General features: G+C 45.6%; 1 protein-coding gene across 2 annotated transcripts in view; it reads left to right on the top strand.

Annotated features, from left to right (window-relative positions):
* The window catches only part of SCAMP2 (secretory carrier membrane protein 2), a 31,878-nt gene that overhangs the window by 13,028 nt on the left and 4,360 nt on the right, over positions 1–14,490 (top strand). Inside the window, exons 2-8 of one of the 2 annotated variants that reach the window (XM_079768143.1) lie at positions 1,229–1,297; positions 2,205–2,306; positions 2,799–2,927; positions 4,123–4,240; positions 4,944–5,072; positions 5,834–5,993; positions 7,658–7,759. In XM_079768143.1, coding sequence (XP_079624269.1) covers positions 1,229–1,297; positions 2,205–2,306; positions 2,799–2,927; positions 4,123–4,240; positions 4,944–5,072; positions 5,834–5,993; positions 7,658–7,759 — 809 coding nt within the window. The remainder of the gene's footprint in view (positions 1–1,228; positions 1,298–2,204; positions 2,307–2,798; positions 2,928–4,122; positions 4,241–4,943; positions 5,073–5,833; positions 5,994–7,657; positions 7,760–14,490) is intronic. The other variant, XM_079768142.1, reaches the window with a different exon arrangement.

Raw genomic sequence — 14,490 nt, 5'->3', positions numbered from 1 at the left:
TTTGGCCTTGCAGTCGATGTTGATGGTTGACCTGGATCAACCCATGATTTTGTGCATTTGGGATTCTCAAAATAAATCCACTTTTCATCGCCAGTCACAATTCGATGCAAAAAGGACTTACTTTCGTGTCATTGAAGCAACATTTTGCTGATGACTTTTCGGTTTTCCATTTGTCTTTCGTTCAGTTGATGTGGCACCCATTTTCCTTCCTTTAAAATCTTTCCCATTGCTTGTAAATGATCAGAAATTGTTTGCGAGCAACGTTTAATCTTTCTGCAAGTTGTTTTTGAGTTTGACATGCATCTTTATCCAATAATGCTTGTAATTGGTCTTCAAACTTTTTCGGTTGACCTGGACATTCTTTGTCTTTCACATCGAAATCATCACTTTTATAGCATTTAAACCAGCGTTCAAAGTATCTTGAGATGGAGCATGTTCACCATAAGCTTCCTGAAGTATATGATAACTTTTTCTTCAAAATAAAGTAATGAATTAAAACTTCCCACAAATGTCTTTTTTTGGGGGGCACGAAATTTGACATTTTTAAGCGTAAAAATATCTGATGTTAACACCTTCAGCAAATTTGATATATGAAGTTTTGAAGCTTGTTGTCACTACATCGAAATAGCATACATATCAAATCGCATATATATCGACATATGTGTTACTCCATCTATTGGACAAAATCCGCATTATTAACCAGTACAACTAAGCATGCTTGACTTAATCAGTCAGCACTGGCACCTGGCAGCACGCTTTTGTTCTAAGACCCGGAGCTGTCCTTTAAAAATAAGAGGAATAAAATAATGAATAAAACATTACAGAAAGGTTATAAAGTGAAAATCTCCACCCATACCACCTCTTCACCCCCACCCCCATCATAAAACCCTACTCCCTGGAGGGAAATACTAGGAACCGTTATGAATCTGTGAAGGGCACTAACAAGAACACATTTCGTATTGATTCCCAGGCCTCAGTGTGTAAAGCTTGCTTTATATCTTCTGGAAAGTCATCTGGGCTGAACCCCTCCTTTTCCAGAAAGAGGAAAGAGATTGCACTCCGTGTGGCAGGGGCCGGGCACGGAGTCTTCAGAAGAGGCTGTTCAGAGCACTAGGCAGGGCCATCAGCGGCCTCACTTAGCCGGCCCCTGGGATTGCCTGCTGGCCCCGAGCTGGTTATGTCCCTTCTCCTTCTCCTCAGCATCTAATGGCTCTTTTTACCTCCTCAGGATCCCTCTGTGACCCAGCTGACCAGTGCTCCACAAGGTGGCCTGGCTGAATTCAACCCCTTCTCAGAGGTTGGTGAGCATGTCCTCTTTAGGAGTCCCTGGGTCCTCTGGGTGGTGCTGGGCCCTCTGGGGCAAGGAGCCTTGGCAAGACTGAGTGTTCTGAGAATCTGCAAGTTCTCAAAGGGACAATCTTTTTGTGTTGTTGTTGTTTTAAATATGTTTTATTTATTTTAGAGAGAGAGGGAGAGAGATGGAAACATCAATGATGAGAAAGAAACATTTGATTGGCTGCCTCCTGTGCACTCCCTACCGGGGATTGAGTCTGAAACCCGGGCATGTGCCCTGACCGGGAATCTAACCGTGACATCCTGGTTCATGGGTTGATGATGTTTAACCACTGAGCCACAGAGGCCGGGCTCAAAGGGACAGTCTTTTTTTTTTTTTTTTTAATATATCTTTATTGATTTCAGAGAGGAAGGGAGAGGGAGAGAGAGATAGAAACATCCATGATGAGAGAGAATCATTGATCAGCTGCCTCCTGCACACCGCCTATGAGGGATCGAGCCTGCAACCCAGGCATGTGCCCTTGACCGGAATCAAACCTGTGACTCTTTAGTCTGCAGGCTGACACTCTATCCGCTGAGCCAAACCAGCTAGGGCTCAAAGGGATAGTCTTAACATGAACTTGAGGGGTGGGGGTAAGATGAGGAAGCCACCAATTCTCCTCTTAGGGTCCATGATCTGGGCTCCTCCTGAAGAAGGCAGGGCAGGCAGTTCCAGGAGCTCTGGACCCAAAAGGCCAGGTTAGGCATCACACTGCTCAGAGCCTGAGGCTTGTTAGCTGAAAAGCTACAGAGGGAGGCCCAGAGGGAGTACTCCTCATAGGCAGGGGCATATCACCTCCCTGTTGGGGTTTGCCTCCCACATGGCCAACTAATGGCGTCCCACTCATCTCACTCCTTTAATCTGTCCCAAGCATACAAATGCAGCAACAACGGTTCCTGTCACCCAGGCCCCTGGGCCCTCGCAGCCAGCAGTTCTCCAGCCCTCAGTGGAACCAACCCAGCCAACCCCCCAGGTACTGTTGACAAAGATCCCTTTGCCTCTCCTTTCCAGAAAGGGAAGCACCCAGACTAGTAGCTGACTCCTGATATCGGGGTGGGCAGGGGGTCTTATTCTCTGGCTTCCCTTCAAGGGCCCTCTTAATAATCTCTTTAGAGTTTGTCACTTGCATGTGGAGGGTCTGCTCACATAAACCCTCACCCCCCACCTCACTGTTGGCACCAAAAAATAAGCCCTACTCACTAGGCTGGGCTTCTGGGTGTCTTCAGACAGAGCATTGCCGCTCATGCCGTTCCAGATCCACCTGAGGCCTTTTTTTACTCAGGGCCCGAAAAACATCTCTTTTTTCCTAACCTTATTTATTCCTACCTTCCTTCTTCTTTTTCTTGGTCCCTTCACCAAATACCATGAATCTTGTCTGCTTGGTATCCAACCCTCCGTCCCTTGCCTCATTGTTTACCCCATGCTCCTCACTGCCCCTGGTGAGCAGTGGAGTTGTATGTTGCAGCTCCTCCTTAGACAGGCCAGCAAGTTCCTGCCTACCAGTTTCCTGGCAGTGAGCGAGCTCTCAGAGAGGCAGATGCTACTAGGAGGAGATAGTATTCTCAGAGACAGCTACATGCGAAAGCTTCCAAAGGTAGGCAACGTATAGGTGAGCGTGAGTGAGGGCAAGGTGCCTGGACTCTAGTGGGCCCCAGGCTGCTCCTGTCATTTGGCCAGACTTAATCTGAAAGTGCTGTCCCTGCATGGAATCCTGGAATCCTGGGATCCTGGGCCCCACCCACGGCCCTAGAATCCTGTGAGGCAAGGCTTAGAGGCAGAGGAGACTTTCTTGTTCAGCTGGGTGGTGGGTCCTGGGTCCAGCTCAACTGAAGTCACAGACTTGGGGAAATAGGCTAAGACCCTCACCGTGGTCAATTCTGGTCCTGCTTCTACCTCTAGTGCCTGAAATTTACCTCCTGAAGGTAGCCTTAGCTCTTTGGAGAACTCATTTTGGAGTGATAGAGAACACACATGTGCACATATGCCTGGCTTATCATCCTGTGAGATGACCAGTTTGGTATTTGCTCCCTAAAAGGGACTGTAGACTTCTGGAGGAACTGGGCTCTGGGCTGGAACTCTGGACCCAGCTCTGCTCAGCCTCACGTAGAGTCCTCTGGCTGCTTCCCTCCGAGGCGTTGCTTTGCCTGGAGAGGGGTAAAGCTTGGACTGCACACCATCAAAGCCAGGCGGAGCAGGGCCAACCCAAAGGGCAGTCCTGGGATGTAGCCAGTAACAGGTCCGGTGGACCTCGGAGCAGTTCCTGGGAATGGAGCAGGTGCAGGTGCTTGAATATACATCCCTCTGGTTCCAGGTACACAGAGTGTGGCCTCAAATGCTCCCCCATCCCACTCACTAGCAGGTTTGCACTGTTTCCCTTCACACACACACCCTCCAGGCTTTTCAAGTGAGGCTTAGGTCTCTGGGTTTCTGACTACAAGACAGTCTGTTGTGATGCCTTTTGCCCTTTGCTATCACCCCAAAGGTCAACTTGGCCTAGACTACAGTATGGAGGATGGTTCTCCTATCTCAAGTTTCAGAATGAAGGGGAGAGGAGAACCCTGATAATGGGAAAGGGGCCACAGAGGTGTTTTAAGAGCAGTAGGGGACAGGTCCCTTGGCCTCTCGTTGGTGGTCTCAGGTGCCCAAGACATTGGAGGGGGTGGGACTACCCTTGGAACTCCCAGCTGGCTCTCCCTGCATGGGGCATGGGCCCTGTGACTTCCTGTCAGGCCAACACTGTTCCCCTGTCTCTTGTGTTTGGTTGCCTTCCACTTCCCTTTTCGCTCCAGGCTGTGGCCTCTGCAGCCCAGGCAAGCCTCCTCCGGCAGCAGGAAGAGCTGGACAGGAAAGCAGCCGAGCTAGAACGAAAGGAACGGGAGTTGCAGAACACTGTGGCCAACTTACACGGTAAGGGAGGCCACACTAGGTCCTGGGTTCCCGTCCTGGTGCAGGAGAGTTCCCTCAGCCTGCTTGTTCCTGGGGCAGCCTCAGCTCTTTGCCGAGCTCCTGGTCATCTTAGAATGGTGTTGGTCCTGGGGGGAGCAGTAAGTGGGAGTCAGGAAACCTGTAGTGTAACCTTAATGGGTGCAAATTATTTCTGCATTCCTTTCCAGCTGTAAAATTAATTGATAAGAGTGGGGGCATTGGCCCACGATTCCTTGGTTATAGGCTGTTCAAAAAAATAATCACTTAGGCCAGTGGTCGGCAAACCGTGGCTCTCGAGCCACATGCAGCTCTTTGGCCCCTTGAGTGTGGCTCTTTCACAAAATACCACGTGCGGGCGCACATGTACAGTGCGATTGAAACTTTGTGGCCCATGCGCAGAAGTCGGTTTTCGGCTCTCAGAAGAAATTTCAGTCGTTGTGCTGTTGGTATTTGGCTCTGCTGACTGAGTTTGCCGACCACTGGGTTAGGCTGTCTAGCTCTGTGTTTCCCAGTACATTTGGGGTCCATTATCTTGCACTGAGAGTGTGGGTGTTTATGTCCCATCATCCTTTTCCCTTCCCACTTTATATCCATGAATACCCTGAACCCCACTTGTCGATGCCCCTTTGGGGGTCCTGAATTGTCCCATAAGCTGGTCCTCATCTTATCATCTCCTTCTACACAGTGAGAGAGAACAATTGGCCGCCTTTGCCCTTGTGGTGCCCTGTCAAGCCCTGCTTCTATCAGGACTTCTCCACAGAGATCCCTGCTGACTACCAGCGAATATGCAAGATGCTCTACTATCTCTGGATGTGTGAGTCCAGCTCCTGTGCTTCTGGGCTTAGGGCTGAATGGTCTGTGTCTTGAGAGCCTTGTCTGTGCTCTGGCTGCGCCTCCCTGGCAGACTCCAGCCTTTCTCAGCACTGGTTGGGCTGGGTGGGGATCTTTGCCCACATAGTTGGCCCTCTGAAGACTGCTTCCTGTCATAGGAACCTCCCCTCAAGGGCGAGTCCAGACCATGAATCAAGTAGGGTGAGACAATGGGGGGAGGGGGGTGGGGTGATGACAAATATGTGATACCTTAATCAATAAAGTAATTTAAAAAATAAATAAATAAATAAATAAATAAATAAGTAGGGTGAGACTAGCTGGAGACTTCTGAGTTGGAGCTCATTGCACTAGAAGGTTCTCCTTAGGTGGAGGCTTCCCCTCCCCACAGACCCCTGGGCTCCCAGGAGTGAGGATAAAGGACTCCCTGTTGCTAACCTGTGGACCATCCAGGGCCAGGGAAAAGAGTTGCTTAGAGAAGGATTCCATTCCCCAAGGACTCCATTCCCCTTCGATACCTGGGCTCTCCCATCACCTCTTAGGAGCTTGGTTTGGTCCCTGGTTTTGAGGTCCCAGAAAAGCAAGGACGGGAGCTAGCCCTGCTTGGGTACAGATCGAGGTCCTTTACTTTTGCTGCAGCTGCCCTGACAGCATGGACCTCGTCTCCTCTCTAGGGATAGTTTGCCACATCCGGGAGCCCTCAGCCACCTGGCACCAGCCCACGTCTGTCTCCCCCCTCTTCCACAGTGCATTCAGTGACTCTGTTTCTGAACCTGCTTGCCTGCCTGGCCTGGTTCTTAGTCGACAACAGCAAGGGAGTAGACTTCGGCCTCTCAATCCTGTGGTTTGTGATCTTCACCCCCTGTGCCTTCCTTTGTTGGTACCGACCCATCTATAAGGCCTTCAGGTGAGTGGGGCTGGAACAAGGGGGGAGTATATGGCTGGCATCCCAGGGAGCAAGCCAAGGCCATGAGCCCTAGGATCCCATTCCAGTCAGAGCGGAATAGATAATGGGAAGTTCACTTCCCATTCCCACCCACAGCCAGAGCTGGCAGGGACCAGGGCCATCGGACCAGGAAAGGAGACCGGAGAGGGGAGCAGGAGCCTTACTTGCCCTTCCGCTGCACCCAGTCTGTTGGGTGCAGGAGGGTCTCAGCCACCGGGAAGAGGGCGGAGCTTCCTCAGCTCCCTGCCAAGGCTCTAGGGCCGCGATTTTCAACCGGTGTGCTGCAAGAATTTAAAAGCATGCGGTACCTGACTCTTTCCCTTAGATGGTCAAATTAAAACATGGCAGCAGCAAACACAGTAGCTGTCAGTGTGACTGAATCAAAAGTATACCTATTTTTGTCAGATTGGCAAAAGATATATTTTTGTTGTGCCACAGAATTTTAGTAGTTTATGTGTGCCATGAGATGAAAAAGTTGAAAATTGTTGCTCTAGGGCAGTGCCCGGCAAACCGCGGCTCGCGAGCCACATGCAGCTCTTTGGCCCCTTGAGTGTGGCTCTTCCACAAAATACCACGTGCGGGCGCGCACGTACAGTGCGATTGAAACTTCGTGGCCCATGCGCAGAAGTCGGTTTTCGGCTCTCAAAAGAAATTTCAATCGTTGCACTGTTGATATTTGGCTCTGTTGACTAATGAGTTTGCCGACCATTGCTCTAGGGTATTCTATGATAGGGTCAGACTCTAAGATACGCTTTTAATAGCTTATTCCTCCATGCTTACTTATGCCCCTCCCCCTACTTTCCTAGTAACTATGGAGCATCGCTGAATGCCAATATTTGACCAGCTGACCTAGAATAGATTCTGTGGACTTTAGTGGATCCACTTTACAGACCCTTAGGGCTTTTGGAATTGTGCCTCAGAGCTGATGCTTTTCAGGGCTGGGATGCACTCAGCAGGGAGGACGTGAACCCTCACTGTATTCTAGCCCTCAAGGACAGGAAATGGAGGTGCTCAAAACACCAGTTTTATCTAGTGTCTTCTACTTCCCAAATACCTTTTCTGCCACTCAGGCCTACAGTTTTATTATTAGAGGTTTATACCTTTGGCTTAGATTTTCTTCCCTGTTATGAAATGCAGATAAGTACTCCAGGAGATGGACTTTTATACTCTTTATATTGTCCTTTGGTTAAGCAACTTTACTAGCTCTTTGAGGACGGGATCAAGCATTGTCCCCTTAAATTGGAAGGCAGTGAAAGGCAAGCCCTTTCTGATTATAGTTTGTGGGTCTTTGTAGACCAGGCGTCCTCAAACTACAGCCTGCGGGCCACATGCAGGTGTTTTTGCCGTTTTATTTTTTTACTTCAAAATAAGATATGTGCAGTGTGCATAGGAATTTGTTCATAGTTTTTTTTTAAACTATAGCCCGGCCCTCCAACGGTCTGAGGGACAGTGAACTGGCCCCCCGTTTAAAAAGTTTGAGGACCCCTGTTGTAGACAGTGCTCTGTTTACTCTCCCATTCTGCCTCATGGCTTCTAGTGAGGAGGAATGTCAGACCATGTGAGGAATGTTGTGGAATGAGTCCCAAGCCCTTTTGTGACTTCTGGTTTCCCCCTTCTCTCCACAGGTCTGACAACTCTTTCAGCTTCTTCGTGTTCTTCTTTGTATTTTTTTGTCAAATAGGGATCTATGTCATCCAGTTGGTCGGCATCCCTAGCCTGGGAGACAGGTGAGACCTGGGGCATTACAGAGGGAACTATGCTTTGGAGGCTCAACTCAGCCTCTCTCGCCCTATTTGCCAGCCTCGGAGGGCCCCTCTTCCACCATCGCAGGAAGAGTGGTAACTGGGCCAGCTTGTATCTGTCTTCAGGCCCCCTCTCCAGTTCTTTACCAGTAGCCACTCACTGTCTTGCCTTGTTCACCACTTTCTGGGGTGTTGTGGGTGAACATGGCTTGAATCCTTAGGCTACCTGGCTGTGTCCTACATGGGATTACAGCCTCTTTTTCTCTTGTCACACCCTCCTAGAAGCTGGTGGTACTTCCACAGGTTCCACACATGCCCTTAGGTTTGGGCATCTGCTGATGGATGCCCTGGTCTTTGTAGACTCTGAGCTGTGACTTTCCTGGAGGCCCTGTCACCTCAGGAGATGGAGCCCTAGCCTTTCCTGGGTGGCTCCTCTGGCGGCTCCCTCGGAGCAGACAGCTGGCTTGAGTTCCCTCGGTGCTACAGTCCTCCACTCCATATTAGTTTCAGGAAGAAAAGCCGATGGTTGATGTTTTCCTTTCTGCCTCAGTGCACAGGGAACATTACAGAAAGGTCAGCCGGCACTTGGCTAAGAGCCTGAGCCTGGAAGGGCTGCACTATTTTGGTCCCATCTCTCCAGTGGAGCTGGCAAGTACAGAGCAGTAGGGAGGGGGCTGAGTCACCTTGAACTCAGAGCCAAGTGCACACTGCCTTCCCGCCACCCCTCTTCCTTCTCACCATGTTGATAGCCTATCCCCTTTTGTCTTTCTATGGTGACCCAATTACATTACTCATTCCCCTAAGTGAGATCCTGGTAGAAAGGCTAGATTAATAACAGCTGTTTGCACCCAGTCAGGGATGACTGTAACCTTCACTGCTCTGCCTAGGCCAGTGGTCAGCGAACCGCGGCTCGCGAGCCACATGTGGCTCTTTGGCCCCTTGAGTGTGGCTCTTCCACAAAATACCACGTGTGGGCACGCACATATAGTGCGATTGAAACTTCGTGGCCCATGCGCAGAAGTCGGTTTTCGGCTCTCAAAAGAAATTTCAGTCGTTGTACTGTTGGTATTTGGCTCTGTTGACTAGAGTTTGCCGACCACTGGCCTAGGCCTAGCTGGATGAGTTCTGCAGCCTCCAGCCTCCCAATACCTTTCTCATCTCACCTCCTAACACTCTGTTTTGATTGTAAAATACACATAACATAAAATACACCATTTTATGTACCACTTAAACCATTTTAAAAGATACCTCTGTTTTCTTCTAAGTTTTATAGTTTGAGTTATTATTAGGTCATTGATCCATTTTGAATTAATTTTTGAAATAAGGAGTCCAACTTAATTGTTTTCCGTGTGGATATCCAGTTGTCCCAGCACCAGTTTTTAATGAGTTATTTTTAAAAAATCTTCATTGTTGAAAGTATTGCATCCACCCCCTCCAGCCTACCCCCACCCCACCACCCCAAGCCCTTATTGTCTGCATCTATGGGTTACACTTATATGCATACAAGGTTGATTACCTCCCACCCACACACGCTTCCCCGCCTTCCCTCTGAGATTCCCCACTCTGTTCCATGCTTCCATGTCTCTGGATCCATTCTGTTCATTAGTTTATTTTGTTAAGTAGATTCCATATATCATGTGATACTTGTCTTTCTCTGACTGACTTATTTCACTTAGCATGATACTCTCCAGGTCCTTCCATTGCTGTCTCAAAGGGTAAGAGATTCTTTTTTTTTTACAGCTGCATAGTATTCCATGGTATAAATTTACCACAGCTTTTTTATCCACTCATCCATTAATGGGCACTTGGGCTGTTGCCAGATCTTAGCTATTCTTTCTGATTGGTGTTTCCGGTTTCTTAGGACATATTCCTAGAAGTGGGATCACTGGGTCATATGGCAGTTCCATATGAGGAAACTCCATACTGTTTTCCACAGTGGCTGCACCAGTCTGCATTCCCACCCGCAGTGTACTAGGGTTTCCTTTTCTCCACATACTCACCAGCACTTGTCATTTGTTGATTTGTTGATGACAGCCATTCTGACAGGTGTAAGGTGATACCTCATTGTCATTTTAATTTACATCTCTCTGATGATCTTTGAGGATTTTTTCATAGGTCTTTTGGCCATCTGTATATCCACTTTGGAGAAGTGTTTAGGTCCTTTGCCCATTTTTTAATTGGATCACTGTCTTCCTTTTGTTAAGTTGTAGGAGTTCCTTATATATTTTGGATATTAACCCTTTATCAGATGTATAATTGCCAAATATGTTTTCCCATACAATGGGCCTCTTTTCGTTTTGTTGATGGTTTATTTATTTTTTAAATTGATTTCAGAGAGGAAGGGAGAGAGAGAGAGAGAAAAAAAACACATCAATAATGAGAGAGAGTCATTGATCAGCTGCCTTCTGCATGTCTCCTACTGGGGATCAAGCTGCAACCAGGGCATGTGCCCTTGAGTGGACTTGAACCTGGGACCCTTCAGTCTGCAGGCTGATGCTGTATTCTAAGCCAAACTAGCTAGGGCTGTTGATGGTTTCTTTTGCTGTGCAGAAGCTTTTTATTTTGATGTAGTGCCATTTGTTTATTTTTTCCTTAATTTCCTTTGCCGTAGGAGACATATCCATAAACATATTGCTGTGAGAGATGTCTGAGATTTTGGTGCCTATGGTTTCTTCTAGGACTTTTATGGTTTCATGTCTTACTTTTAAGTCTTTTTACCCATTTTGAGTTTTTATTCTTGTATATGGTATAAGTTGGTGGTCTAGTTTCATTTTTTTTGCATATACCTACCCAATTTTCCCCGACATTACTTATTGAAGAGACTGTCTTGACTCCATTGTATGCTCTTGCTTCCTTTGTCAAGTATTAATTGAGTGTAATGGCTTGGGTTGATTTCTGGAGTCTTTGTTCTGTTCCATTGATCTATATGCCTCTTCTTGTGCCAGTACCAGGCTATTGTGATTAGGGTGGCATTGTAGTGTAACTTGATATCTGGTATTGTGATTCCTCCAACTTTGTTCTTCTTTCTCAAGATTGCTGCAGCTATTCGGAGTCTTTTGGTTCCATATAAATTTTTGGAGTATTTGTTCTACAACTGTGAGATATGCTGTTGGTATTTTAATAGGGATTGCATTGAATCTGCAGATTGCCTTGGGTAGTATGGACATTTAAATGATGTTAATTCTACCAGTCCACGAACACGGAATATTCTTTCACTTGTTTATATCTTCTTCTATCTTTTTTTTTCAATGTCCTATAGTTTTCTGAGAACAGGTCTTTTGCCTCCTTGGTTAAGTTTATTCCTAAGTATCTTAATTTTTTTGTTGCAATTGTAAATGGGAGTGTTTGCTTAGTTTCTCTTGCTGAGAATTTATTATTGATGTATAAAAAAGCCATCAATTTTTGGGTGTTGATTTTGTATCCTGCTACATTGCCAAATTCATTTATTAAATTTAGTAGTGTTTTTGTGGAGTCTTTAGGATTTTTCTATGTACAATATCATGTCATCTGTGAATAATGGGAGTTTTACTTCCTCCTTTCCAATTTGGATGCCTTTTATTTCTTCTTCTTGTCTGATTGCTGTGGCTAAGACTTCCAGTACTATCCTATATAATAAAAGGCTAATAAGCAAATCGACCAAATGGGGGAATGACTGGTCGCTATGACGTGCACTGACCACCAGGGGGCAGACGCTTAACACAGGAGCTGCCCCCTGGTGGTCAGTGCATTTCCACAGGGGGAGCACCGCTCAGCCAGAGCCAGCGTGCGCACAGCTGGCGAGCACAGCAGCGGTGGCGGGGGAGGCAGCACTAAGGAGCGGTGAGCCCGGCTTCTGGCTGAGTGGCATTCCCAGCAGGTGGACATCCACCGAGGGGTCCCAGACTGTGAGAGGGTGGTGCAGGCTGGGCCGAGGGACACCACCCCACCCCTCTAGTGTTGAATAAGAGTGGTGAAAGCAGACATCCCTGTCTTGTTCCTCTTAGGGGAAATGGTTTTAGTTTTTGCCCAATGAGTATGATGTTCACTGTAGGTTTGTCATATTAGGCCTTTATCATGTTGAGCTATGCTTCCTCTACTTCCACGTTGCTGAGAGTTTTTATCAAAAAATGGGTGTTGGATTTTGTTGAATGCCTTTTCTGAGTCTATTGATATGATCATGTGATTTTTGTCTTTCAATTTGTTTATGTGCTGTATCACGTTTATTGGTTTGCTAATATTGTACCAGCCTTGCATCCCTGGAATAAATCCCACTTGGTCAATGGTGTATGATCTTTTTAATATATTGCTGGATGCAATTTGCTAATATTTTGTTGAGGATTTTAGCATCTATGTTCATCAGGGATATTGGCCTATAATTTTCTTTCTTTGTAGTGTCTTTATCCAGTTTTGGAATTAGGGTAATGCTGGCCTCATAAAAAGAGCTTGGAAGTGTTCCTTCCTCTTGGATTTTTTGGAATAGCTTGAGGAGTATAGGTATTAGTTCTTTGAATGTTTGGTAAAATTCCCCTGTGAAGCCATCTGGACCTGGGTTTTTGTTTGCTGGGAGTTTTTTAAGTTACTGCTTCTATTTCAGTTGTTATTGGCCTATTCAGGTTTTCTGATTTTCCTGATTCAGTTTTGGGAGAGTGTGTTTTTTTAAGGAATTTTTCCATTTCATCCACATTGTCCAGCTTGGTGGCATAGTTTTTTGAGTGGTTATGATATGTCTGGGTGTGGGCCTGTTTGGGTTCATAGTTTTTTCTTACAATCCTTTGTATTTCTGTGGTGTCAGTGGTTACTTCTCTACTTTTGTTTATGGTTTTATTTATTTGGGTCCAGTCTCTTTGTTTCTTGATGAGTCTGACTAACAGTTCATCAGTTCTGTTTATCCTTTCAAAGAACCAGCCTTTGGTTACATTGATTTTTTTATATTGTTTTTTTTTTAGTCTCTGTGTCATTTATTTCTACTCTAATCTTTATTATTTCCTTCCTCCTACTTACTTTGGGTTTTTCTTGTTGTTCTCTGTCTAGTTCTTTAAGTTGTAGGATTAAATAGTTTATTATTAATTTTTACTGTTTTTTTGATGTAGGCTTTTAGTGCTATGACTTCCCTTTCTGGACTCCTTTTGCTGTCCCAGAGATTTTGGGTTGTTATGTGATCACTTTCATTTGTTTCCAGGAAGTTTTTTCTTTCTTTCTTGATCTTGTTGGTAACCCATTCATTGTTTAATAACATGCTATTTAGCCTCCATGTGTTTGAATGTTTTGGGTGTTTTTACTGTAATTGGTTTCTAATTTCATTCCACTGTGATCTGAAAAGATGCTTGATATGATTTCAATCTTCTTGAACTTGTAGAGACTTGTTTTGTGTCCTAACATGTGGTCTATATTGGTGAATGATCCATGTGCACTTGAGAAGAATGTATATTCTGCAGCTTTGGGGTGAAATGTTCTATAAATGTCAACTCCATCTGATACAGTCTAACCTTTAGAATCACTATTTCCTTGTTAATTTTTTAAAAAAATACATTTCACTGATTTTTTTACAGAGAGGAGGAGAGAGGGATAGAGAGTTAGAAACATCGATGAGAGAGAAACATCGATCAGCTGCCTCCTGCACACCCCCCACTGGTGATGCGCCCGCAACCAAGGTACATGCCCTTGACCGGAATCGAACCCGGGACCCTTGAGTCCGCAGGCCGACGCTCCATCCACTGAGCCAAACCGGTTTCGGCTCCTTGTTAATTTTTTGTCTGGAAAATCTATCCAGTGAAGTCAGCGGGGTGTTGAAGTCCCCTACTATGACTGTATTGTCAATTTCTCCCTTAAAGTCCTCTAGAAGTTTTTTTATATATTAGGTGCTCCTATATTGGGTGCATATGTTTCCCAGAATTATATCCTCTTGTTGGATTGATCCCTTTAGTATTATGTAGTGACCTTTGTTGTCTGTTGTGATGGCCTTCATTTTGAAGTCTATTTTGTCATATGAGTATTGCTACACAGCTCTTTTTTTTCTTTTCCATTTGCATGGAAAAGTTTTTTTCATCCCTTCACTCTCATCCTTTTGTTCTGAGGTGGGTCTCTTGTAGACAGCATATAGTTGGGTCATGTTTTTGTATCCATTCAGCTACCCTGTGTCTTTTGATTGGAGCATTTAATCCATTTACATTTAAGATTATTGATAGGTATTTCTTTATTGCCATTTTAATTCTGTATGGCTAAGTTTCTCTATTTTTCTTCTTATTACAGCAATCCCTTTAGCATTTCTTGTAATGCTGGCTTGGTGGTGATGAACTCCTTTAGCCTTTTTTTTTGTCTGGGAAGCTCTTTATGTGATTGTCTATTTTGAATGATAGCCTTGCTGGATATAGTAATCTTGGTTTCAGATCCTTGCTTTCCATTACCTTAAGTATTTATGCCATTCCCTTTTGGACTGTAGAGTTTCTGATGAGAAATCAGGAGTCAGTCTTATGGAAGCTCCTTTGTAAGTAATAGTTTGCTTTTCTCTTGCTGTCTTTAAGATTCTCTCTTTGTCTTTAATTTTTGGCATTTTAATTATGATGTGTCTGGGTGTGGGCCTGTTTGGGTTCTTTTTACTTTTGACTCTCTGTGCCTCCTGAACTCATGTGACTTTTCCCTTTACCAGGTTAGGGAAGTTTTCTGCACTTATTTCTTCAAACACATTCTCTATCCCTTCCTCCCTTTCTGCCTCTTCTGGCACACCTGCTATTTGAATA

The sequence above is a fragment of the Cnephaeus nilssonii genome (genome assembly GCF_951640355.1).
Source record: "Cnephaeus nilssonii genome assembly, chromosome: 4".
In the NCBI taxonomy this organism is placed as follows: domain Eukaryota; kingdom Metazoa; phylum Chordata; class Mammalia; order Chiroptera; family Vespertilionidae; genus Cnephaeus; species Cnephaeus nilssonii.
The sequence above is the reverse complement of the archived record's forward strand: the minus strand, read 5'-3'. Positions and strand labels throughout refer to the sequence as shown.